The sequence below is a fragment of the Lynx rufus genome, unplaced genomic scaffold (genome assembly GCF_022079265.1).
Source record: "Lynx rufus isolate CCGP_SWC_20201006 ecotype Redwood Valley unplaced genomic scaffold, mLynRuf1.p SCAF_4, whole genome shotgun sequence".
NCBI lineage: Eukaryota > Metazoa > Chordata > Mammalia > Carnivora > Felidae > Lynx > Lynx rufus.
In genome coordinates, this window is record NW_025814856.1 from 20,306,186 (window position 1) to 20,332,977 (window position 26,792).

General features: G+C 47.7%; 2 protein-coding genes across 6 annotated transcripts in view; one reads left to right on the forward strand and one right to left on the reverse strand.

Annotated features, from left to right (window-relative positions):
* Window positions 1-82: 82 nt before the first annotated feature.
* On the forward strand, window positions 83-16,652 carry PPM1M (protein phosphatase, Mg2+/Mn2+ dependent 1M). 5 transcript variants are annotated; one of them, XM_047096324.1, is made up of 12 exons: window positions 83-590; window positions 6,180-8,218; window positions 8,883-9,006; window positions 9,143-9,397; window positions 9,863-9,975; window positions 10,303-10,387; window positions 10,494-10,612; window positions 10,774-10,837; window positions 11,067-11,174; window positions 11,284-11,432; window positions 15,375-15,498; window positions 15,918-16,652. In XM_047096324.1, exons 2-11 carry the CDS (start codon window positions 7,995-7,997, stop codon window positions 15,493-15,495), a joined length of 1,362 nt encoding a protein of 453 aa, XP_046952280.1. In that variant the 5' UTR covers window positions 83-590; window positions 6,180-7,994; the 3' UTR covers window positions 15,496-15,498; window positions 15,918-16,652. The 5 variants fall into 5 exon arrangements, with proteins under 5 accessions (XP_046952280.1, XP_046952277.1, XP_046952278.1 ...); XM_047096321.1 differs by lacking the exons at window positions 15,375-15,498; window positions 15,918-16,652 and adding an exon at window positions 11,804-12,736 and having other exon boundaries at window positions 86-590; window positions 6,180-6,840; window positions 7,125-8,218; XM_047096322.1 differs by lacking the exons at window positions 15,375-15,498; window positions 15,918-16,652 and adding an exon at window positions 11,804-12,736 and having other exon boundaries at window positions 86-590; window positions 6,180-6,805; window positions 7,125-8,218.
* The window catches only part of WDR82 (WD repeat domain 82), a 19,206-nt gene continuing 7,304 nt past the window's right edge, over window positions 14,891-26,792 (reverse strand). Inside the window, exons 3-9 of the mRNA XM_047096326.1 lie at window positions 26,265-26,331; window positions 21,136-21,235; window positions 20,533-20,649; window positions 20,124-20,279; window positions 19,616-19,685; window positions 18,680-18,822; window positions 14,891-17,691 (exon numbers count right to left, since the gene is read on the reverse strand). Coding sequence (XP_046952282.1) covers window positions 17,662-17,691; window positions 18,680-18,822; window positions 19,616-19,685; window positions 20,124-20,279; window positions 20,533-20,649; window positions 21,136-21,235; window positions 26,265-26,331 — 683 coding nt within the window. The 3' untranslated portion in view covers window positions 14,891-17,661. The remainder of the gene's footprint in view (window positions 17,692-18,679; window positions 18,823-19,615; window positions 19,686-20,123; window positions 20,280-20,532; window positions 20,650-21,135; window positions 21,236-26,264; window positions 26,332-26,792) is intronic.

A 26,792-nucleotide genomic window follows, 5' to 3' on the forward strand; every position in this document is an offset into this window, starting at 1 on the left:
GTGAGACTTTCGCGCGGAGTTGATCGGCGTGTCCGCGCGCCTGCGCGTGCCTGTTTGTGGGGAAGAACGGGGCCTCCGTGTGGTCGGGCATCCGTGGGCGCACTCATTAGCGCGCGTGTGCCTATAGACCGTGAGCCGACGGGTCTGTGGCCGGGGCGCGTCCGGGAGTGCGCGCGCGAGTCTCTGCGCCCCAATCTAGGTGGGCTTCCAAGTGGCGTGAGATCCGCGCGTACCCTCACTTATGGCCGGGAAGGGGTTTGCATGAGGATGGAAGCGCCTGTGTTTTTGAGCGGCATCCCTTTTCCTAGAGACGTTTCCTGAGCGCCCCCTGCGACGCACTGGCACCTCGAGGCGGGCCTGGCTGCAGGCCCTGCCCTGATTGTGGGAGCCAGACTGACCTACCTGGCAGTTAGCAAATGAACCTGTGGTGGTGAGGGCCCTGCCCAGAAGGCAAGGGGCCACTAGGAGGAGGTGAAGTTTGAGTGGAGACCTGGAGGTCAACATGGCAGAGCGGAGGGAAAAGTTTTCTGAGAAGAGGAAACTACATGTGCAAAGGCCCAGAGGTTGAAGGAGGGCCAGAGCTTGACCGAGTGAGTAACTTCCCAACTCCTAATCTACTTCTGGCTCCACACCCAGCAGCTTTGCCTTCTCTGGCATTAGCCCTGCTGTTACCAGCCAATCAACATAATGTATCTTACAGGCCACGTTGAGCCAGGGATGAGCACAAGACCACAGAGCCTGTCTCAGGACTTTGGTTGGGAAGATTGGGAAGGAGGCCACCTTTGAGGGCTGGGATTGCTGAGAATTGATGATGGAGTATGGGGCCTGCCTTGCATCTGGCCCCAGCTTGAACTCCCTGCTCACTGTCTCACTACCCCATGCTGAATAAGTAGCATTGCACCCTCCTCTGTGTGCCCCAAGCCCTGGGCTTCTCATCTCCTGAGAGTACAACAAACACACAATTGAAGTATTTTCTTATTTATCTTCCTATGCACACCCTGAAAACTGGACCTGTGTAGTGCTCACCTTGACCCCAGAACTCACAATAGAAACTAAAAACTCTGTGTGGCCTCACAGCCTGCCCTTGGGAGAATAGCTCACAGGCAAGTCCCCAACTCAGCCCTGCCACAGCACAGATGGGGCAGCAACACAGAGCCAACAGTTACATCAGCTCTCAGACCTGGCCACTTCCATCAGAGCACTTGGCAATTCCACAGAAGCATAAGAGCATCAACTTCTTGGAAATAGGAATTAGCCAAGAAAACAGGTTAATGAAAAACAATAAAGTTATGTTCCCTGTAGAAATGTCTATCACTGAATGAACTGTGACTACCTTAACTGTAAGGTCTCCCTGTTGCCTGGCTTATCACTGCCTACATCATTCTCTCTCCCTCTCTCTCTCTTTTAAGTTTATTTATTTTGAGATATATATAGAGAATCCCAAGTAGCCTCTGCACCATCAGCATGGAGCCCGACACTGGTCTTGAACCCAAGAACCGTGAGATCATGACCTGAGCTGGAATCGAGAGCTGGACACTTAACTGACTGAGCCACCCAGGCTCCCCATCACTGCCTGATACATATACTTACCTGCTTATTTGTTTATTGTCTTCCCTTTACCAGTAGTTAAGTTCTGTTCCTGCTGTATCCCCAACACCTAGAACAGTGCTCAGCATTGGTAAGTGTTCAGAATTATTTGCCAACTAAACAAATGAATAAACAACTAGAGTCTCAGGGCACCTGGCTGGCTCAGTCAGTAGAGCGTGCAACTCTTGATCTCAGGGTCATGAGTTCAAGCCCCATGTTGGGCATAGAGTCCGCTTAAAAATAATTAGAGTCTTTATGTTGCACACTTACTATGCACTGGACACATTTAATCCTCCTGACAACCCTAGGAGGTAGGTGTTATTGTCTCTCTTTTACAGTTGAAGAATCTGAGGTTTGGAGAGATGAAGTGATTTGATGCAGGTCGACAAGGTAGTGAGTGTCCACAAGAACCTTAGTTTCCTTAGGTTAGTTTCCTTAGTTTCCTTGAGTTTCCATACTCAAGATATGGAACAAAGGAGGAGAAATCCTTTTGTTCAGTGGCCCTTGAGCCTTCCATCACAATCTCACACCTCAATGATGAAGGTTTGACCAGGGAAGGAAACGCACTGGGAGACAGTCCCACTCAGCTTCAGAGCCTGGGATGCAGGCAGGGAGCCCAAGGGCCAGCAGAGTACCCAAACAGACTCCATCTCTGGCTGAGATCTGGTTTCAGGCAGAAAGATGAGAAAGCTGCACATGGCTCCTCAGATGAGTCCTGGGATGAACACAGTATCCAGAAACAGGTTGATTGCTCCATTCTTTCTGATGTTTCTCAACACAGAGTCAGCCATCGAAATTATTAGGACATACTGGTTTTTTCATGTGGATCAAAAGTTTAAATGTTAAAAACAACAACAAGAGTGAACTATAAAAATACTGAAGAAAAAAGGGAAAAGTTTGTAGAATCTTGGAGTGAAGGGGGCCTTCTGAGTATGTCACCAAACTCAAAAGGCATAAAAGAAAAAAAAATAAAATATGTAAATTCATTTATATTAAATTAAAAAAAAAATTGGAAGTCTAGGGGTGTCTGGGTGGCTCATCAGTTGAGCGTCCGACTTCGGCTCAGGTCGTGATCTCATGGTTTCTGAGTTCAAGCTCCGCATTGGGCTGTCTGCTGTCAGTGCACTTCAAATCCTCTGTCCCCTCTCTCCTGCCTCTCCTCCAATTGCTCTCTCTCTCGCTCTCTCTCTCTCTCTCTCTCTCAAAAATAAATAAACATTAAAAAATTAAAAGTCTACATGGAAAAAGCCACCATCAAAGTCAAAATACAATAAACTGTAATTGGCTACAAACAACATACTTGTAACTCATTTCAAAGTAAAGAGCTCTCATAAATCAATAAGAAAAAACCCCAAAATCTCACTAAGAAATGGGGTAAAAGAGTACAGACTACCCACAGAAAAAGAAATACAAATAGGTCTCTCAGCCCTATAGAAATTGGTTATCCCTTCTTAATAAGATAAATGGAAATCAAACTTAGACTTCCATATTTTTATCTATAGAGAAAGATTAAAAACCTTAATGAAATACTATGGGAAAATAGGCTGATGGAAGAGTAAACCTTCATGTAGAACAATATCTACAAAATTGTGAATGTGTATACCCCCCCTTTTTTTTTAATTGAAGTGAAATTCACATAACAAAATTAACCATCTTAAAGGGATCAAGGCAGTACATTCACTATGTTGTGCAACCACCATCTCCTGTTCTAGAACATTTTCATTGGGGTGCCTGGGTGCTGGGTGGCACGGTTGGTTAGGTGTTCAACTCTTGATCTCTGCTCTTTTTTTTTTTTATGTTTATTTATTTTGAGAGAGAGAAAGAGAGCACAAGCAGGAGAAGGGCAGAGAGAGAGGGAGGGAGAGAGAGAGAGAGGGAGAATCCCAAGCAGGCTCCACACTGTCAGTGCAGAGTCCAATGAGGGGCTCAAACTCACGAACCGCAAGATCATGACCTGGGCCGAAGTCAAGAATCGGACACTTAACTGACTGAGCCACCCAGGCTCCCCTCAGCTCAGGTCTTGGCCTCAGGGTTGTGAGTTCAAGCCCTGCATTGGGCTCTGTGCTGAGTGTGAAGCCTATTTAAAAAAAAAAAATTCATCACCCCAAAAGAAAACCGTACCTGTTAAGCAGTTACTCCCCATTCCTCCCTCCTCCGGTCCCTGCAACCACCAGTCTTCTTTCTATTTTCATGGATTTACCTATTCTGGATAGTTCATATGAATGGAGGCATAAAACATGTGACCTTTTATATCTGGCTTTTTTTCACTTAGCATAATTGTTTGGAGGTTCATCTACATTGTAGCACATATCAGTACTTCGTTCTTTTTTATGGCTGAATAATATTCCATTGTGCATATATACCAGAATTTGTTTATCCATTCATCCAGCTGATGACATTTGTGTTGTTTCCACTTTTGGCTATTGTGAATGGTGCTGCTATGAACAACAAATGCCTTTGATCCAGCAATTCCATTACTAGGAACTGATCCTATCAATATCGCCCCCACAAAAAAACTGTAAAGCAAATAACTGAAAGCAATCTAAATGTCCATCACTGGGGGGCTAGCTACATAAAGTCTGCATTTTTGCAGAGACTACTCTGTAACCTTAACAATAAGGCAGCTTTTCGAGGACTAACAAAAAAAGAGGTATCTTTTATGAAAATTTCAAGTATAGGATATGGCACAGAGTATGCTATCATTTGTGGAAAGAAAAGGAGGGGAGAAGGAAAGATTTTATATATATGTAATTTTTAAATTACTTAAATTGAGATATAATTTACAAATCCCATTGTATACAACAAGATTCAATATTTGTATATATCGTGAAATGACTACAATAAGTTTAGGTAACATCCATCACCACACATAGTTATAATTATTTTTCTTATGAGAACTTTTAGAATCTACTCTTAGTAACTTTCAAATATGCAATACAGCAGCATTAACTATAGTCACCATGCTATAGATTACACCCACAGAACGAACTTATTTTTTTAAATATATATTTATTTTTGAGAGAGAGAGCAAGCAGGGGAGGGGCAGAGAGAAGGAGACAGAGGATCTGAATGAAGCAGGATCTGTGCTGACAGCAGAGAGCCCCATATGGGGCTTGAACTCATGAACCTTGAGACCATGACCTGAAGTTGGATGCTTAATCAACGGAGCCACCCAGGTGCCCCCGCCCAGCACTTATTTATAACTGAAGGTTTATACCTTTTGACCAATTTCACCCATTTTGTCCACCCCGCCCCCACACTTCTGACAACAAACAGTCCATTTTCTGTGCCTATGGATTTGAAATTTTGTTTAGATTCCACATATAAGTGAGATCATACAGTGTTTATCTTCCTCTGTCTGACTTATTTAGCATAAAGCCCTCAAGGTCCATCTGTGCTGTTGCAAATGGCAGACTGTCCTTTTTTATGGCTGAATAATATTCCTGTGTGTGTGGTTGTGTACCACATTGTCTTTAACCATTCATCTGACAGTAGACATTTTGGTTGTTTCCATGTTTTGGCTGTTGTAAACAATGCTGCAGTGAAAATGGGGGTGCAGATATGTTTTCAAGATGTTGATTACACTTTCTTTAGATAGATATCCAGAAATGGAATTGATAGATCATATGATAGTTCTATTTTTAATTTTTTGAGGAACCTCCATACTGTTTTCCATAGTGTCTGCAACCAGTTTACATTCCCACCAACAGTGCACAAGAGTGCCCTTTTCTCCACATCCTTGCCAACACTCATTATTTCTTGTCTTATAGGTAATTTTTTTTTTGGCTTGAATTTTTACAGAACACCTGGCACTTCTGGAAGGATTCACAAGAAACTAGTAATATTAGATGTCTCCGGGGAGGGGAACTGCATGGCCAGGGGATGGGGTTGTGGGAGAGACTTGTTACTAAATACACTTTACACCTTTTGAATTTTGTGGGTTTTTAAAAAAGTTTTTGTTTTGTTTTTGTTTTTTAAGTAATCTCTGTGCCCAAAGTGGGGCTCAAACTCACGACCCCAAGATCAAGCATCAAATGTTCCACCAAATGAGCCAGCCAGGAGCCCCACCTTTTGAATTTTAAGTCATGGGACTCAACAAAAACTATTCTCCTTGTGAGTGAAAAAAAATGTAGCATAAAAATCTTTTTCTTTTTTGCTAAACTTGCTCCTCCCCACTCCAAACTGTCACATGCGGACGGAGTTAGCTGAGGAGAGGTGTCAGGCCAGGAGCGGGGCAAGCTTGCGTTCATTGGAACAATTAGGAGAAGGGTGTCACTGGGAAGTGGGGGGCTGCATGGCCCCCAGGGAGGGCTCAGCCCAAGAATGAAGAGAGACCCACCCCAAGGAACCTCCCCTACAATTTCAGACACCAGAGACAGAAGAGATTAGAAACTTCTGGAGAAAGAAAAAGGCAAACAACCAATCTAAAGGTCTGGGAATGAGAGGGGCCCTAGACTGCAGCAGAAGCAACAGTCAAAAGACAATGAACAGAGAAGTCAGACTCTGAGCTAAAATATCAGTCAAAAACAAAGGATTTTGCCCCATGTTGGGTGTAGAGCTTACTTTAAAAAAATTTTTTTTTTTTTTTTGAGGCAAACCCTTTCAGACTTGGGAGGATCCAGGAAATGACCTTCCAGTCATCCTTTCTTGGAGAGTTGTTAGAGGATGTGCTTCAGCAAAATTAGGTCGAAAACTAAGAAAGTCAGCCTTGGGATCCAAGCCAGAGCAGAGGCTCCCAGAAGCCACCTAGAAGCCAGAGGAGCCTCGGTGGCACTGAAGGGACACTCAGGCCTCCTTGGAACAGGGAGGAAGGGACTGCCATAGGGCTCCACAGCTACACTGAGCAACAGACCACCTGTGACATCTCAGGAGCTTCTCTGAATACGCTTCAAAGGACAGGATTCATCCCACCCACGAAGTCCAAGGCACTGGCATGGAGAAAAGACTGTGCTTGTGTTGTTTCCTCTCATTTTAGACTAAAAACCTCTGAGCTGTTGGCTGGTAGGGATGAAGAGGTGACCCCACAGACTGAATTGGGCCTGCCCCACCCTGGGTCCCTGGTCCATTTCTGTCCCGGTGATAGACCGTAGCTCAGGTGTCCTTCGGGAAGCTTTCTCTGATTTTGCCCCCACCCCCTTGCCAGCTGGAACAAGCACCATCCACCAGGCCTTCGCCATCAGAGCTGGGACTCAACCTCCATCACTGCTGCACCCAGCATGTGAGCATGTGCTAGGCTTGGGAGCCCAGACAAAGGTAGGGACTCCTCCTGAAGCTCTCCCTGGGGACCCTGGGCTTTGGGCCTCAGGGGCTTTGAGTTGGCAAGCCTGCCTTTTTGGAAGAGGAAAGGGGAAGAGAAATCCCCTGTGGGGAGTTTGAGTCAGCTGAACTGTCATAATGGAAACAGCAGAGCCCTGGGCATCAGGACACTTCCCCTCTGTGGGCCTCAGAGTCCTCCTCAAGAGACAGAAATAACAGTGCTGCACAGGGAGTTGGGCTTAAGTGACAGAAGGGTGACAGAGCACTCTGTTAACTTGCAGGTGTGAAGGGAGACACTGCTGCTGACCGCACGGTGACAGCTGGTCAGGGGTTAAGAGACTGCAGCATCTTGCCTCCAGCAGGGATGAATTCTTTCACTTCCCTTAGTTCCAGGTCTGAACTTGGACTGGTTGGAGCTTTCTGGGGACCATGAATTCCTCTTGTCTACCAGTCACGAACATTCTAGTCAGAATCCTGCTGTCTGTCCAGAGACGACATCTTGACTGGAGGGGCAGTGGTTTGGGAGGCTGTCCCTGAAGTGTGGAGAGGAGTCTCAGGTTGAGGAACGCCAGGGTGGCCACCAAGCCTCATGTGGGGGTGGACGGTGACAGGCTGCATGGGCGGGAAATGAAGGGCCACCCGAGGGAACCCTGTGCTCTGAGACTCTTACTCAACGTGTCAGTCTGACACCTCCAGGCACATCCTGTTCCCATCTAACCCTTGCGCAAGGTCCGGGCCCAGTGGGAGGAGGCCGGAGGCTCCCCCACGGACGCGGACCCAGCCTCCAGGCCTCGGCTACGTTCGGAATGACCCCATCACCTCGCTGGGTGACGAGGAGGACTTTTTCCCTTGCAAAGGCCACCACCCCACGCGTGTGGCGCAGCACTACGCCCGCTCGGGTGGCTGCGTGACGCGGGCAAGCCACTTCGCCTCTGGAGGTCTCAGTGTTCTTGCCTGTGAAGTGGGGTTGCCAACAGCCTTTGCTTCTTGGGGTCGTCAGGGGCCCCGGTAAGCCCGAGGGCGCCCGAGCCGCTCGTGCACTCCCCGCGGGAGGCTGGAGTTTGGGGGCGTCGCCGCCCCGCCCCTCCCCGGCCCGTCCCCGCCCCCGGCCCGCTTCCTCCTCCCGCGCGGCAGCACCCTGCCTCCGCGCCATGTCCGCCGGCTGGTTCCGGCGCCGCTTCCTGCCCGGGGGTCCGCTGCCCGCGCCGCGGCCGCCCAGGCCGCGCTCCAGCCCCGTGCCCTACCGGCGGCCCCGCTTCCTGCGCGGCTCCGGCTCGGGCCCCGGCACCGCCGACGCTCCGCGCCGCCCCGACGTCCGGCCCGTGCGCAGTCCAGCGCGGGGCCGCGCACTGCCGTGGAACGCAGGCTACGCCGAGTGAGTGCCCCGTCGCGGCCCCCGCCCCCACCCCGATCCCGGGCCTCCGTGCCGGCCCTGCTGGGCCGTCCTGGAAAACAGCCTAAGCTGAGCCAGTGCTCCCGTCCCCCAACCTTGTGGCTACCTCCCTTCTGCCCTCATCTGGGACTCTTGACACCTTCCCCCGGTCCCACCGCAGCCTTTTCTTGGGGACTCCAGCCTCCCTCAGAGAGGCTCACTAGTTGGGAAGGACCTGCACCTCTGGGGCTTCCAAGATGAGACAGGGACCCTGGGTGGAGTTCCAACACTGCGCGCGGGCTTTGGAGATACCCCTCACACGCACGCAGCATCTCACCCTGGGTTGTGGCCTGTGCTGTATGGGACAGAGAATCTGGCCGAGATGGGGGGGAGGATTGGCAAAGGAGCCCCAGATCTCCTCAGACAGCCGCACCCTCACCTCTCAGCCCAGGTCAGCACAGAGGCGCTGGGCCCTGAGTTTTGTCTTACCCTGAGGTTACTGAACAGTTAGGAAACTTACACTATGTTTGTCCAGGTGTGTGTTAGGGACAGCATAGGGGCTGCTGCTTCAGAGGTAGGGCTCCTCCCTTTATGTACCAGCTTTGGTCTCTGCCCGTGGGGACATGGGTGTGTCCCTGAAGGGTCTCTGATCACTTACTGGCCTCAGGATCATCAATGCGGAGAAATCTGAGTTCAATGAGGATCAGGCAGCCTGTGGGCAGCTGTGCATCCGGAGATGTGAGTTTGGGGCTGAAGAGGACCAGGAGTGGCTGACCTCGTGCCCAGAGGAGGTGAGTGCACCTGGGCCTGAGCCGGTCTTAACAGGCTGGGACCGGGACTGCAGGTTCTTGCTCTAGTTTCCCATGCCAGGTGGGGGGACAACTGGGGAAGCCAGGCAGAGCCTGACACCAAGCCCTTCCTGTACAGTTCCTGACAGGTCATTACTGGGCACTGTTTGATGGGCATGGTGGGCCAGCTGCAGCCATCCTGGCTGCCAACACCCTGCACTCCTGCCTCCGCCGGCAGCTGGAGGCCGTGGTAGAGGGCATGGTGGCCACTCAGCCCCCCATGCACCTCAGCGGCCACAGCATCTGTCCCAGTGATCCCCAGTTTGTGGAAGAGAAGGGCATTAGGGCGGAAGATTTGGTGATCGGGGCTCTGGAGAGTGCCTTCCAGGAATGTGTGAGTGTGGCCTTTGGCTGGGGAAGGGACCGGGCACCTGTGGGACGCTGGGTTGTGGAGCATCCCTGCACACAGTGGTGGTCTCCCTGGATCTTTGCACTGGGAGGACAAGATTGGGTTGGTTGGTTTGTTAGTAATGGTCATCATTGCCATCACTAACCCCTCCCACTTATCCAGTGCCTAGTATGTGCTAGGGGCTTTTACCTGCATCGTACGTTGTGCACCTTGATGGTCTTTGGTGCAGGGGCTGGTTTCCCTTCCTCAGTTTTGAATAGGACTTCCCTCCCTCCCAAGGAATACATCTAGATCTCCTAACCACAGGGATCCTGGAGTCATAGCCAGACTTTGGGTTGGGTGTGACTACTAGGCTTGTTGGTGGGGAAGTGAATGGTAGGGTGGGGATCGGGGACAGAGTGGTATGGTAGCAGTACAAGCAGCAGCTAAAGTGGCCTCGGTTTGCCCCAGGATGAGGTGATCGGGCGGGAGCTGGAGGCCTCAGGCCAGATGGGCGGCTGCACAGCCCTGGTGGCTGTGTCCCTGCAGGGAAAGCTGTATGTGGCCAATGCCGGGGATAGCAGGTGAGTACCTGGAGGATAGGCAGGGTGGGGTTGGCAGGCAGGCACCAGAGGTGGTGGGGACAGTGAAAGGGGGCTGGACGTGGAGGGATGGAAGTAGGGATTGACTGGCTCAGTTGTTTGTGTACCTGGTGTGTCAGGTATGAGTGGACAGCAAATCTGAGGGAGGGCAGACAGCTCAAGCGCCAGGCCCAAGGGCTGAGCTTTTACTTTGCAGGCTGTCGGTAGTCATGGGGGGCTTTGAGCTGGTCCCTGGTGGCTGGGAAAGGCCATGAGTGAGGGTGGAGCCTGCTCCACAGGCCTCTCCCTCTCTTCCCCAACCCCATCCAGGGCCATATTGGTACGGAAAGATGAGGTTCGGCCCCTGAGCTCTGAGTTCACCCCGGAGACTGAGCGGCAGCGGATTCAGCAGCTGGTAGGTGCCTTTGGCAGAGGAAGGTTATGGAGCCCCAACTCCTGAATCTAGGGTCACCAGAAGCCACCAGAGAGAGCCTCATCTGAGCATGCCTTCCTACCCCCAGGCCTTTGTCTACCCTGAGCTTCTGGCTGGTGAGTTCACCCGACTGGAGTTCCCTCGGCGACTGAAGGGGGATGACTTAGGGCAGAAGGTTTTGTTCCGGGATCACCACATGAGAGGCTGGTGAGCGGGGTGGGTTTGGGAGACAGTGGGGAGAGGCCTAGCGTCAGGCCCAGTGTGTGGGCTTGGGGCAGTCCTCTTCCCCGCGGACAGGGTGGGCTCTGTGTTGCGGGGAGATGAGGGGTGGTTAGGGCCTGGATTGATGCTGGGTCTGCTCCTGGTAGGAGCTACAAGTGTGTGGAGAAGTCGGATCTCAAGTACCCACTGATCCATGGGCAGGGTAGACAGGTCAGTGAATGGCACCCTCTAAGAGCCCCTCTTAAACTGCCCCCTGCAGAAGTGGGAGCTCCTTTGTCCCTTTTGGGGGCTGTGGCTGGGGTCATGGGGTTTGCTCCAAGGCTACAGGATGTTTGTCCCTCAACCCAGGGCACCCAAGGGCCACAGTACACTTCTGTGTGCTTTACTTGCACATTCTCTGGGGCTGTTTGCTGTCACCTCACATCTCCCTTGTCCCCAGGCTCGGTTACTGGGAACACTGGCCGTCTCCCGGGGCCTGGGAGACCATCAGCTCAGAGTCCTGGACACAAACATTCAGCTCAAGCCCTTCTTGCTCTCTGTCCCACAGGTGAGTGGGCAATAGCCCACACCAGCTTCCGTCTGCCCGGAAAGGCAGACGATGAGGCTGGCAGGAGCCCGGGAAGGGAGTGCTAAGGATCCTCAGGCTTAACTTGCAGGTGACTGTCCTGGATGTGGACCAGCTGGAGCTGCAGGAGGAGGATGTGGTTGTCATGGCAACTGATGGGCTCTGGGATGTCCTATCCAATGAGCAGGTGGCACGGCTAGTGCGGAGCTTCCTCCCTGGCAACCGAGAGGACCCACACAGGTACTGTAGCTTCTGGGGACCTGCCTGTGCCTGGGTCGGTACCAGCAGCAACACCAGGAAGTAGCTATGGCTGAGGAGACAGCACTGACAATGAACTCATCTCAGGGCAGGTGGTCAGGATCGGGGCTGTCTCAAGCTTCTGCGGGGTGACTGTGGGTCTCCAAAATCTCTGGGTTCAGAAATCCCTGAGACTAAAAATCTCCATGGTCCGACCTGTGGCCCTCCCATGCTTGAGGCTTGCCTGGCCCCACAGCTGGACCGCATTGTTTGGGTCCCCATGTGTCTATCCAGCCCTGTGCAGCAAGTTCTCCGAGGGCTGGCTTTGCTTCTTTGCTTTGGCCCCGAAGTGCATCTGCAGTTGGTCCCTACAGGTTCTCGGAGCTGGCCCAAATGCTGATACATAGCACACAGGGAAAGGACGACGGTCTCACAGAGGAAGGGCAGGTGTCCTACGATGACATCTCTGTGTTCGTGATTCCCTTGCACAGCCAGGGCCAAAGGAGCAGTGGCCACTGAGGATTCAGACGCCACATCCCAGAACCACTCCAGGGCCGGGTGTAGCCTGGGCGTCCCTCCACCATGGTCCACAGCAGGCCTACCTGCCCTGCCGCCAGACACAATGGGTTGACACCCCCCAACCCCACCCATTTCATGGGGAGCATTTATACCAGGCAGTCAAAGCTGGAAGAGTACGGAGAGCCCAGCTCCTCAGGTCCCCTCTTTGGCAGGCAGGAAAGAGCACAGTATCAATGGTAACATCCCTTTACAACGTAGGAAACCCACGTGAGGCTCCTCTGACAGGGTCCTTAGCAGCCCAGTGTTATTCTCAGATGGGGACAGCTGGACTAAGGGCATTGGCTAAGAATGCCAGGAGGGGCAGAAAAGCCTGTTTGGATTCAGGTCTCCTAAACCATAAATGTCAGGGTATCTACTCAGTAACCACCAAAGCCCATGCATGGTGCCTTATGGAAAGCTGTGGGCAGCTTCCTATCTGCTGAACCCATATCAGCCCCTGGGGAGACCAGCTCAGGTCCTGCCCTGCTTCCCTCTGCCACTGGAGGTGAGGCACAGGCCCTGGGACTAAAGTTGGGGCAGAACAGAAAGAAGCAAGAGGATCCCAGAGTTTGCTGAGCAGGGGATGTCCTCTGACCACTCTTCTCTGGCCCTAGCCCTGCCCTCAGCTGATGCCCCAACGCCTTTGGTTTTGTTGCCCCCGCCCCCCCATCACCTCCCTATTGTTAAATGTTTGTGTGGAAGAGCCCTTGTGAATCATGAATTGCTGTAAAGCTTGACATTATAGTATACTTTTTGCTCTTTCTTGTTATTTTCCAAAGAATCAGTCTTTGCTCCACCTTGCAAGTTTGCCTGTAGTCAGGACTGCATTTCTCTGCGGGCCTCCCTAGTTCCTGGTATGGGGTGAGCCCCTGTGAGAGAACTGTGGTCCAGGGAACAGAAAGGTCTGTACCACCATCTGTGAGCTCTGGGCTTGATGTACCAGAAGGGGTGCCTTTAACTTGGGTTTGAATGCCAGTTTCTATAAAGCGAGAATTAGCTAGAGACAAGTCACTCGGTGTTTGATGAGCAGCTTGGTTCTTCACCTTCCCCGCAAGACTGTTATCACCTAGCACTTGCCAAAGCTCAGGTGCTCAGAAGTATTTGTTGAGTTACAAGGTGTCCACCTTTCTGACCTCAGCCTTACTGAACTCCCCTGATACATTCCTACTTTAGTTTACAACTGAGATGAATTCTAACCAGGCAACTCACAACCCTAGCCTGGGGCCAGGAGGGACATGGGCTAGGTGGCAGCACAACTGACCATAAAACTAGTGTTTAACTTAACTGGGGAGGCTCTCAGACCCCCTTTCCTGTCCACTAACTCATTTATTTTTTTAATGTTTATTTCTGAGAGAGAGGGGGAGCAGGAGTGGGAAAGGGACACACAGAGAGAGAGAATCTGAAGTTGGCTCTGTGCTGACAGCAGGGAGCCTGATGCAGGGCTCAAACTCACAAACCATGAGATCATGACCTGAGCCAAAGTCAGATGCTTAACCGACTGAGCCACCCAGGCGCCCCTTATTTTTCTTAATTTGCCCATCTTATTTATTTTCTTTAAGCTCCATGCCCAGTGTGGGGCTTGAACTCATGACCCTGAGATCAAGAGTCTCCTCTACCGACAGAGCCAGCCAGGCGCCTCCCAATTAACTCATTTTAGACTCCATTTCCTATATACCTTTTCCAGGGAAGAGAAAGGAAGAAATTTCCCCTTTTTCACAGTCCTGTCCCACAGCCCAGCACTCTTGGGCCTCCGTCTCTCCACAGTGAGGTCCCGACAAACTGGTGGCCCCAGAACCACTGGGCAGCCTCTCTGGGCCTGCTCTAGTTAGGCGGCTAGCAGACACAGGAGTGTGCTTTAACAGGCCTGCAGTTTTACTTCCTCTGTCTTCAGCAACCACCCTGCCCCCCAGCAGAGTGTGGGCAGCATCCCGCACTTGCCTCACCCACAACTGTTGAGGCAGCTCGCCCCTGCAGCCTGCTGGCTTTGCTTCCGATCCAGCCCACTGCCTGCTCTCACTCCTCACACAAGGCTGAGGCCCCCGGAGTGGGCGCGGTGCGTCTCTCACCTGCAAGCACGCACAAATGACAGGAGCGACTGCAGGGTCAGCCATGTGCGTCTCAGCAGAGCCAAATGCTGCAGCAGCCCTCCCACCAGGCTGGGCAAGGGGGGAAGGGGGGGGGGGTTGGGACGCTTCCTCCTTGACGTTGTGAGCCTATCACTCACAAGCTGGGATGTTCCCTCTGCTGCTCTTCATGATCCTTGGCTGATGACCGTGGCCAAAGTGGCAGGCGGCAGGTCCCGCAGCTCTGAGGATACCGAGCTGGTGCACAGGCTATAGGAGTTGCCAACTCACCAGCCAAGCAGTGGGTTATCAAGCTACTGGCCAGGCCTTCTGCTAGAACTGGTGCAAGAGCCTCAAAAGAAGAGGCTCCATTACCCTTGCCCCACAGAAGCCGGGACCTAGCAGGACAAACCTTATTCTAGATACAGGCTGCCAATCTGATCAAGTGTCGAGGTAACAATGAGGGATGAGAGGCAGCCTGAGGTACGTGCCAGAGAGTCTGCAGACCAAGACCGGTTGGCCCTTCCCAGTCCCTCATTTCTGGCCCTGTGGCTGCTTATTAGAGCCTGCTGTTGAGGAGACCCAGGCTGCTATGCGTTGAGGTCTGTCTGGGTCTAGGGATTCTTCCCAACAGCTGACAGGCCTTGGTCACCAGGGGCAGGCAGAGGCAGTCCCAGGGAGCCCAACAATCCATCCACACAGCATTACCAGAGTCCCAAAGGGAATCAGGAGGACTAACAGGAGACAACCCATCCCTCCCTCCAACTCTAGGAACCAGGCAAACAATGCTATGGAAACTCAACAGAAAAGCTACAACCATAAAACTCTGTTTAAGACTGGTAACATGGAAAAAATGTTTATATGTTAAGTACAAAAGGGACATAAAATTGTATATACAGTAGAATAACAACTATGTAAACACACCAAAAATCTATGCACAGAAATTTCTAGAGGAACATTTAACACCAAAAGATTAACAGTGGTAGCATTTGGGTGGCAAACTGATTCACTTTAAAATTCCCCAAATTTCCTCAATAAGCATTAATTATGATTGCAACAGGGAAGTTTTATCTAAAAAAATAAAATAAAAATTAAAAAATCCCCCACTGGCTGGTGGTTGAGCAGTGCAGTGTCCCACATAAATCGGTGGCTTTGGCCTGGACTCTTCAAGTGTGGTGCGCCCCTCCCATCCTAGAGAGCTTAGAACACCACTGGCTCCACCCCTGCAGCCCCAGCCCCTCTGCTCCCTTTATCCTGCCTTATTCTTACCACATCACGTCCAATCACTTCCAGCTGTAGCTTTCCCCTTTCCTTCCCAACTTAGGAGCCAGCTCTGTAGCCACAGGTCCCTAGAAAGAGGGGCAGTGACGGGCCTATTCCAAAGAACGTGGTACCTCAGCTTTGGACACACAAGAACTCTCGAGAGGAATCCTCTTCCTTGCTGACAGGCAAGTGGCTGCTCTGGCTGCAGGTATGTTTATTAGGCAGCCCTTCTTATAAACCCAGTCTCAAGCACTCTGAACAGTTACTCCTACCATGAATTTTCTACTTTGGAGAGCCAGGAGTGGGCAGTAATAGATCATCTGGTTTCTAGAAGTCTCTCCATTCTGATAAGGCAGAGCTATATACAGTGGGTGGCACTGCAGAAAAGCTGCAGATTCCAGTCGACATTTTGGAAAGATGTATGCCCTTTGCCCTCTGAGAAACAAGTCAAAAGTAATTGCTAACAAAACAAAACAGTAATTGCTGGCAATTTACAGCCTATTTCTGCTGCTGAACAAAGGCAGTTCATGGCTTGCTTCCCCCTTAGCAACTATGTACTCTTGGGCAAGTCATAACCTTGTGGAGCCTGTTTCTGTATCTGCAGAGAACCTATGACCTACTTAAATGTTTGAGAACTTCGTGAAATAACATGCCACTGGTACTGCTCTAAGAAGGCCATGCAGGGGAAGGAAAGGCCATGAGCCAGCTGTAGCTCATTTCAACCCTGATCAAGACCTCTCCCTGTTCCAAGAGAAGGCAAGGAAAAGAAGAAAGCAGACATACCAGGTAAACAGGAATGACCTGTAATTGGAAAAGAAGCTTCAGACAAACTGAAAATGCTCTGGTTCCAGCATCTTGTCCCCAGATGCCGGAAGCCAGGCACAAAGGGCATGCAAAAGTGACTGTCACACACGTACAAGCGCAGACAGAGCATCACCGAGCAAAAAGGGGGCTAATACTGCAGAGAGGGCCCCAAAGTGCGGCTTGAGGAATACAAGGGAAGTTATCCCAAGACCCTCAGTTAGCTGCCGTGGGAACAGCAAACACTTGAAGCTTTGCTTCATTCTGTCTCCCAAAGGAAAAAAGGGTAATAGGGAAGAGTCACTAACACTTGTGGCAAACACTATTAGCAAGGATGCAGTCTTTCTCTCGGGCTGCAGGACTCGACCTCTTTCTGCTGAACTCTGAGAAATGACAGATATTTTATATACATATATATATATGCATACATACATATACATATATATGTATGCACACACGGATATATTTAAATGAAGGTGTACACACTGTGCTAAAATACAAACAACAGAAACCCCATGTCATATATAAAAAGGCTAAATATAACATATAACACAGGCCTACAGCCAGCTCTTGCTTGGGAGCTGGGGAAGGGGTGGTATCATCTGGAGACTCTGTACACAATTTGTGGTGGGCAGGGAAGGCATCAGTGTAAACAACTCAGACTCACTCCACAATACTGGCCCACAGGAAAGCATGATGTATCTCATGTACAAAAATAGACTCCCACCTTGCTTTTGTACAAAACCAAGCTTGGTAGGCACCCAGAAAGACCGCAGGTCTGTCTTCATGACGGGGGATCACACCAGGCTACTGCTAAACCTCCCAGCCATGGAACTCACCTGCAACCCCCACTTCCCTCCCCTTCAGGCTCCTGGGCCATCTCCCATCCAACACTCAGAGCCTTGAGGCGTGCCCAGATCACCCACCTTCACGTGACTAACTCGCTAGGCTTCCTGGCAAGCAAGGTCCTTTTCTGTTTATCTGTCCCTTTCTGACCCCCAGATATATGAAGACTTATTTCTGTAAATGTTTGGCACCTAAGTAACATGATGGGTGTGGAATATTGCCACAATGACACAGGGAGACCCAGTAACAAGACATGCAGGGTGCGGGCAAGGGGTGCTGAGCTTCCCTAGCATCTCAAAACCAGAACTGTGGCTTCCCATGCATTTATGGGGGTGGGAGAAGGGATGTGCAGAATTAACTTCACCGGCTCCTCAGCAGCAAATACATTCAAAATTGAAGGCGTCTCGAGGGCCCCAGTATACCCTAATCATGAATCTGGTCACTCCTCTGGAGGAGCTCAGTGCAGTGACAGCGGGAAAATCTAAGTCCTGACAGAATCTGCCACACCAACAGTCTTTTTTGAAGAAGCTCGGCAAAGTAATTTTTTTCTTCTGAGCAGATGTACAGCACATCCATGGGAAGGCCGTGTGGAAGGATGCTCTCCAGCCCAGTCAAACGATCCGATCCATTATCTCAGTCCCCTCTGAGTTTTTTCCTGTTGGCCACCCTCACTGTACAGAAACAGCCGAGCAGCACCAAGGTCAGTCATCGATGGTGGGCAACCAGAAGGCCTGGAAGGAGAAACATAAATCAACTTTTAAAAGCCAAGCCTCTCTCCTCACTCAGGGTTCTTACCACCACCGTGCCCCCAGCATCAAGGTGCCCAACCCCAACAGTGGAGGAATTTTGGCTGGTGGCCTTCCCTCATGACCAACCGATTCTGACAATCTGTGGAAAAACATTCCCCCTCTGTGCAAAAGTAAGCTGGTTCTGTCTCCAACACTGTCTACCTTCGTAGTCCAGTGGTAAGGAAAAACAAAAGAGCTGTCTGGGGAGGTGGGTATCTGGCCTTACTGCCAATCTGCCAGGTGACCTCCAACATGCCCTCTCCTTCTCAAGCTGTAAAAAAGTGACAGGGACTGAGGTGGTTTTGCTGCATTTCTTTCTGACATCGTTTCCTCAGTGTCAACAACAAAAAAAGAGCGAGGGGGCAATGTGTTCTGGGTAGGCTAGTAGTGAAATCCCTCATCCTCAAATTCCCAGGTATACTTAAGAGATGCTAAAAAGAAACTTGAGGCTGAGACACACGGACGCTTTGTTCTCCTAGCATTGCCTAGAAACACAAGGAACTTGGAGGAAACGCTAAGTAGTGAGTTATGATCAACTGTAAATATTTCTCAGGAATTCAGCATAAACTGAAAGAAATGGCAAACAGAGAGGTTGCAGCCACAATAGGCTGGTTCGAAGTATTTTAAGAAGCCAAAAAATTGTTAGGCATAGTCCCAAGTAGTTTGGTCATAAAACCAGGGGCTATAGCAAAAATGGGCCTGAGGTCTCCCAGAGCTTACAGGTGATCCCAGATCATAGAAATAAGGGTGAAAGTGAAAGCCAAGTCCAACCAGAGATCAGATAATAGGAGGTGAACCAGGGAAGCCACCAGCTGAGAAACATGAACTTGGATGCTTATCAGGAACCTATTTAGGACACAGTTCACTGAAGCACCCACCACCCCAAATGGAAAGGGCCCTTATGTGGAAGACATCTCCTGTGTTCACATACCATGTTGGAACATGCGCTGGCAAAGGTCATGAACTTGGGGTTGAACTGCAAACAGGTAATAGGGCCTGTGTGTTTGCCATCCAACACAGCTACTTTTATACCACTCTCTCCATTCCAGACATGGATCTTGCCATCCTCTGAACCTAAAGAGAATGATAAGGGAAAATACAACAGCTCAAGGCACAATGCAAAGAAAAGTGGGAAAGACAGACTGACATCTGGAGAAAAGTCAAGCTTCAGGACCTGGCCCTCATCTGAAATTGAGGGAGAAGGGGCAGTGAAGAAAGGACACTTTGGAAACTGACCTTAACCCTAGTTATTTGTTCCCATCCAAGTGATTTCCCCTCTAACTTTAGTTTTCTCATTTAAAAAGGGGGCTACGGGGCACCTGGGTGGCTCAGTTGATTAAGTGTCTGACTTTGGCTCAGGTCATGATGTCACAGCTCGTGGGTTTGAGCCCCACATCAGGCTCTGTGCTGACAGTTCAGAGCCTGGAGCCTGCTTCAGATTCTGTGTCTCCCTCTCTCTCTGCCCCTTCCCTGCTTGTGCTCTGCCTCTCAAAAATAAACATTAAAGGAAAAAATTTTTTAAAAAAGGAGGGGGCTAAATACCATCACATCCCACCAACACCAAGCCACTGAAAACCGAATGCAGGGTTAAATCAGAAAGCTAGTATTATTAGTAAGACTGTGCTTGTGGAGTTTAACTCTTATGCTGGTCCAACCAACATTAATGCCAGGTCCCAGTAAAGAAGTCAAAATCAGGATAAAGACACTGCACCTTTGGCATAAGACTACACATTGTGGTGAGATAGGTGAGAACACCCATCAAGAGGATAATAGATAGTATTTCAATTAGTTAAAACTAACAAAAATACAAACAAAAAAATACACAGTACAGAGAAATAACCCCCCAAGGGGGATAAAGAAAGCTTACCAATCATAATAAACTGGGAGTCTGGAGTAAATGAGGCCTCCAGAGTGACAGCTTTGCTGTTGGCATAACCCTAAAAAAAAGCAGAACAGTTCTCTTATCACAGCCCTATTAATATAAAATAATTGCCTATAAACACTTACCCAGCACACACATCACCTTCCTTTCCATGAAACCCTCTCCTCTTCATGCAAAGTGCCACCAAGGTTCCAAACTCAGCTGCCACCCTTTACAGTTCACCCCCATCCCCAACTCCATATTCAATGCAACTAGAAAATTATTATGGCAAGGAATTACTTTGTATCTAAATTCCAAACTTGGGACACTATGTGAGAGAAGTGAATGTCTCAGAATCCAAGAGAAGTTAGTTCATGTTCAGAATGAAAATGCATGTCCATGCTTCCATCAGTGAGTCAAGGATAACCACTGGTCTCCATCAACCAGCTACCACAATTCTCAGCCCAGGAGGGAGAAGCATGGAAACAGCCATGCTCAAAGGTTGTCAGCTCACCCCAAAGGTGTGCATCACCACTCCCTTGAATGCATCGATGAGACGGATGAAGCTGCCATTGGTGGAGATGAGGATGAGTTTACCATCATTGCTGAACTTAAGTCCTGTCCACTCACAAGTCCGATCGTACTGCATCTTAAAAGTCGCAAATGGCCCCTGAAATGATAAAAACAGCAGCCCCAGCCCAAGGCCCATCAATATTCCTTCTGCCAGAGCCAACTCTCATTCTGTCCCTTTAGATTCCTTTTTGGCTAGGAAAAGCAAGGAAGAACTATTGCTCTGACATTCGCCAGTGTCTACCACATAGAAGGTAGACATGGAAAAGGCTCCTTTTATCATGGAAAAGGCTCTCATCTTACCCTTCAAAACCTCCATGATATGAAGATAGCTCAAAGATTCAAAGATTTACCTTATCAAAAGAGCGAAGGTCATAAAGTTTGACCATTTCAGAATTGACACCTGCAGCAAAAATTAACCCTTCTGGGTCAAAGGAACAAACTGGCTTGCCTTGTAGATGCATGAGGCCCTATGAAAAAATAAGAAAAAAGGTTAATGAACCCAGGATCTTACCACCATGTAATTTACTTTTTCCAATGAAAACTAAGAAAGGACACAAACAGATACCTACCCAGAGAATGGAAAAAGCAAACAAACCTAACTAAAATAAGGCTTTTTACAAACAGGTCTCCATACAACTGGTTTCATCAACCCTAACTGTACAACTCTATAGACACTGAATCCAAATAAAAACAAATTCTTTGAGCGTAAAAGCTATAGCTCACAGGTTTCAGGAAAATGGTTTTGAAAGCAAAAATCCACAGAGCATAATGCAATATGCACTGGATTAGGGTATTAGCTTAATTACCAGCCACCTACCAGGAAAACAGATTTTCTCCAAAGTTTAGAAAGACTTTGGGATCTCAGAATGGAACGAGTACTTTCTCCTTTCCTTGACAGAAAGAGCTGATGATAGTGTCTACCATAGAAAACTTTAACTGTGAGGTACCATTACCTGGCAGTTAGGAGACCGGAGATCCCAGAGTCGAATGGTCTTATCAAGAGACCCAGAAATGAAAGTGTCATCCACAGGTGACATGGACAAGGCCACCACCCTGCAATGCATCAAGATAAATAGGAGTTGAAGCATAATATTTGCAAAAATTGGATGTGAACTCTAAACCACTCTACCTGCCTAGCTACATTATATATACCTGTTCTCCCAACACTGCCGTTTTAAGAAACATACACATATAAACAATCTGGAATAACCAAAAGCATCTAATATAATGAAAAAACAAACTTCGAGCTACAGCATAAAAATGTTAAGCCTCCAATGCAAAGCAAACCACAAGGAGACACCACTACACACCTATTAGAATAATCAGAAGTCGGGGCGCCTGGGTGGCGCAGTCGGTTAAACGTCCGACTTCAGCCAGGTCACGATCTCGGGTCCGTGAGTTCGAGCCCCGCGTCAGGCTCTGGGCTGATGGCTCAGAGCCTGGAGCCTGTTTCCGATTCTGTGTCTCCCTCTCTCTCTGCCCCTCCCCCGTTCATGCTCTGTCTCTCTCTGTCCCAAAAATAAATAAACGTTAAAAAAAAAAAAAAAAAAAAGAATAATCAGAAGCCTCATGCATTGCTGGTTGGAATGTAAAATGGTGCAGGTGCTTTGCAAGATTTATAGTTCCTCAAAAAGTGAAAGGTAGTTACTATATGACCCAGAAATTCCACTTCTAGGTATATACCCAAGAAAAATGGAAACCTATGTCCATACAAAAAGGTACACACATGCTCACAACAGCATTATTCATAATAGCAAAAAAGTGGAAACCCAAATGCCCATCAACTAATGAATGGATAAGCAAAATGTGGTGTCTCTATACAATGAAACATTTGATAATACAAAGAAATGAAGTACTGATTCATGTTACAACATGTTATGAACCTTGGAAACATGGTAAGTGAAAGAAGTGGACATGAAAGGGCACAAACTGTCTCATTCATTTATAAAAAATGTCCAGAATAAACAAAGCTATAGATATAGAAAGATTAGTGGTTGCTGGGAACTTATAGGAGGAGGCATGGGGGGTGACTGCTAATGAATACAGGGTTTCTATTTGGGAGTGATGAAAGTGTTCTGGATTAGTGGTGATGGTTGCCCAATTCTGTGAATATACTAAAAACCTGAACTGTGTACTTTAAGAAGGTGAATTTATGGTACTAAACTATATCTCAATTAAAAAACAAAACCTACCAAAAAATCCTTAATTACTTAACTAGAATTTTGTGGACTATACTAACAGTCTTAAACCTGAGTACAATCAGCATTATCTGAGGGTGGATTAAAAACAGACTACTGAGGGGCGCCTGGGTGGCGCAGTCGGTTAAGCGTCCGACTTCAGCCAGGTCACGATCTCGCAGTCCGTGAGTTCGAGCCCCGCGTCGGGCTCTGGGCTGATGGCTCAGAGCCTGGAGCCTGTTTCCCATTCTGTGTCTCCCTCTCTCTCTGCCCCTCCCCCGTTCATGCTCTGTCTCTCTCTGTCCCAAAAATAAATAAACGTTGAAAAAAAAAACAAAAAAAAAAAAAAAAACAGACTACTGAGATCCACTCCCAGAACTTCTAATCCAGTAGGTCTGAGAACCTGCTCCCAGGTGATGGTGAGGCTGTTGGTTTGGGCACTACTTACTAAGCCAAGCCACAGGCCTGTGCTAATAGCAACTGTTATTTCTGATATGAGTCCCCTTTTATGGTTATACCACTAAGAGTCACTCACTAGAAAACATTTCTTCCAAGGGCTCCCGAGCTCTCTTGTCCCCTTTGCTCATATTCTCACTCTGCCACTCTGCTATGAAGACACCAGCCACCTCCCAAGCATTTGGGCCTGGCCTGCAATGAAGGACAGCATGTGGCTCTACCAAAGCCCCAAGTGAAGTTTCATTGAGGGCCACAAGCTATGACCTGTATATATAATGCCTATGAGTCTATATTACCACCTATAGAGAAGGCCCTTGTGGAAATAGACACTTGGATAACTCTTCCTTCTGGACTATGGAAGAGTAGTTCTGAATTCTGGCTTGGCCGTAAAACACTTCATAGATATAGAAGCTGGTGTCACAGATGAAGATTATAAAGGAAATGTTGGTGTTGTGCTGTTTCATTTGATAAAAGTTTGAAGTCAAAAAGATGACCAAATTGCACAGCTCATTTGTGAATGGATCTTTTATATAGAAATAGAGTAGGTTCAAGTTTTGGATGACACTGAAAGGGGTTCAGAAGGTTTTAGTTCCACTGGAAAGCATTCAAATTTATGCCATGAATAGAAAATGAGAAAATGTACTTTTTTTTTCTTTAAATTTTTACCTAAAGAAAAATTTCTTCCAATATAACTCAATTAACATCCATACTAGTTCCTCAACTTAAACATTTAAAGATACCGTAAGCCAAAATTTCCTGGGAATGCTGAGGCGGTAATAAAACAGTGAGCAGAATGCATATGTACATGTAATTTTAGGTCACTGTATTCAGGTCAAAAGCTCAGAGAAAGTCTATCTTGGGCTCTATGCTGAGAAGTGAAGAGAATACAACGAGGAGTAAAACCTCAACTCTAGAAGCACCTGAATGGCTCAGTCGGTCTAACTTTGGCTCAGGTCATGATCTCATGGGTCTAGCCCCGTATCGGTCCCTCTGCGGTCAGCACACAGCCTGCTTTGGATCCTCTGCCCCCCTCCCTCTCTGTTCCTGCCCTGCTTATTCTCTCTCTCTCAAAATAAATAAACTTAAAAACAAAAACAGAAACAAACAACAACACGAAAATAGCCCAACTCTAAGAAAGCTTAACTGTCCAGTCCAGGGAACTCCAAGAGAGGGTCAGAGAAGGCTTTCTGGAAGAAGCACCACATGTGGTGGACAGGATTTCAATGAGAGATGTCTTTACAGAAAAAGTGCCAGACAGGAAGGCATGAGGCCCATGTCTAGGAAGCAGCCCAGAATTCACCTCAACTTGAGTGGTGGAAGATAATGTTGGGAAAATGAGTCACAACCAGAGGGAGGAAAGCCTCACTCCAAGGGGAAGGGGCAGACAGATATGGAGAACTATTAAAGTTCTCCACAGAGATATAGATAGACTATGAAGTGGTTGGAACTGTAATACAGGATGCTAAAGAAGGATGATGAGGGATAGGGAGATTAATTAGGATTTGACTGTAATTCACTTTACAGTGCATGAGCCAGGACCGAAGAAAAGGAGAGTGACACACTAGGTTAAACCTAGGTGGAATCAATAGGATTAACAACTTACTAGATGTGAAAGCAAGGGAAAGAAAGCGAACAGGGAACAGAGGCTTTGAGTTAGGATAATTAGAAGGGACAGTGATAAAGAAACATGAGGCCGACAGAGAGGATATGGCCCACAGCATGTAACGAGGGATGGTATGCTGGACCTGTCAGGTGGGAGCATGAAAGAGATATCCATGTAGATGTATATAAAACCTGGAGGTGGAAATGGAGTCTGGAAATCAGGGTAGACATGAGCTAAAAATATTGATTTGGGAAGTCATCTGAGTAGAGGTAAATGAAATTAGTGATGAAGATGTGAGAAAATATCAAGACAGGAAAAAAGCTAGGGTGAAATCTTACTTATTTTAGAGTCAAAAGGAGAAAGAAAGGCCAAGAATTGCAAGAGTGAAACCAAAATGGGAAAGTAGACTGCCAAAGGGGGGAAAAAAAAGTCACTGAGAAGTTGAACACCAAAAAAAGCCAAAAACCCAAAAACCAACCCCCACCCCCCACCCCCAAAGACAGATTTTAACTGGAGACAGCAGGGAAAGAGGAGTAAAACAGCATGGAAAAAGCCCCATAAATGATCCCGGGACTAGACCAAATGATTTAAACAGTGAATGAGAGAGGAGGTGGAGATGGGAGTATGCAGATTATTCTTTCATGTTTGACAGTTAAAAGGAGTGGGAGATAAGTTCAAGAAATAGATTTAAGATAAGGAAGACCAAGTAAGTTTGTAGGAAGCAAGGAAAAGTCTAGTTAAGAAGATGGAAACAAGTAGAAAGAAGGAGGTTGGTTTTGTCAAGGAAGAAAGGATGCTTCTTTTCAAGGAAAGGGTTCCAAGGAAGTTGAAAAGAACTCATTTTGGATGGCCTTGATTTTCTTAAAAAAAAAAAAAAAAAAAAGGGCAAAAAGTTATCTCCTGAGAATCAGGACATCAAAAAGCTGGATAATCAGGAAGATTGGAAAGAATTTCAAAGAACTACAATCAAATCATTTGTGAACATTAATTTGACTACAAACAAGCAAAAACATCTACTTATCACAAGCCATCATTTGTTTGTTTGGGACCAGTAACCAATAGCTGTCAGCTCTCACCTTCAGCAACATAGATATGCTCTGCCCAATCAAAAGTGCAGCCTAAAACAGGGTGCTCTTGGTCCATCTCCTGTTAAGGTTCTGTACCACTCCAAGTTGTACTGTGTTAATGTATGTTTGTAAACATAAGCAGGAGGAAATACCCTCAGTGATTAAAAAATCATCCAAAGGAAAATGTGTTTAACACTCAACCCAAACTTGAATATTTGAAGAAAAAACACTGGGGGAACTGGGGTACGAGACAGAGGGAAACAAAATGCATTACAAAACAGAATAAGGAAACAAGCTTCTGGACTTTCAAAAGTCACAAAGGACAATTTTATTTATTATTATTTTTTTCATCCTCATTAAGATCTCCACATGGAACATGTTTATGAAGACTAGGGGCCTGCTGTAATGGGGCCACCAGTACTGGAAGAGGCCTCACATATAAATGGTCCTTTCATTAAGGGACATCTAATATTTGGGGTTCCTCAATGATAAATGTAATTTGTACTACATAGGTTTCCACTGAGTGTCTTTAATACACTTTTTCCCCAATTATGTTTTAACTGAGATTTCAGTTTATCTATGAAGTCCTACCCCTGCCTCCACAACCTCAGTAAATCAAGTATTGACTGTTTTAGGGAGAGTTAACAAGAGAAGACTAAGAGGAATGCCAAACAGCAGTAAGGAACTAGCTTTAGTTCACTAATAAAATCTCTCTACTCTCCTAGTCTCTGGGTAACCTCAGGGGTAAAAGAACTACTTCTGTAACATCTGGGTCTTACCTTTTGCTATGTCCAGGAAAGTATCTGATGTATTTGTTGTCATGCAAAGACAGGTAACGAATAGTATCTGCAAGAAGACAAATAAGGCATGATGATACCCTATTATTTTTAAAGGAATTACTGTACATTTTCATCTTGAAAACAAGGCCAAAAAATTTATTGTTTTCCATAACTCAAGCAAGGTGTGAATAAGTAAGGCTGAGTAATTCCTCTCCACAGCTGAAGAATGGGCACTACAGATTTCACATAATTCAAAAGCAGAGTTCATTCTTAAGTTGACAGCATATACAGCAATTTTTAAAAATCATTGTTACCACCAATCTTTGGCTTCTGCATAGTTACAATGCAACCCGTCCTGCAAATATACCCTGCCTGCACCACCCCCACAAAGCACAATAGGTTCAGTGCTCACAGAATGGCAAGCCTTAAAGGAAAACATTTAGCTGCTAAGGAAACAGGTTCAAAGAATTAAGTAGCCATGCTAAACTGAGGATCAGGCTGAACTCTGGCATAATATTTTTGTCCAGG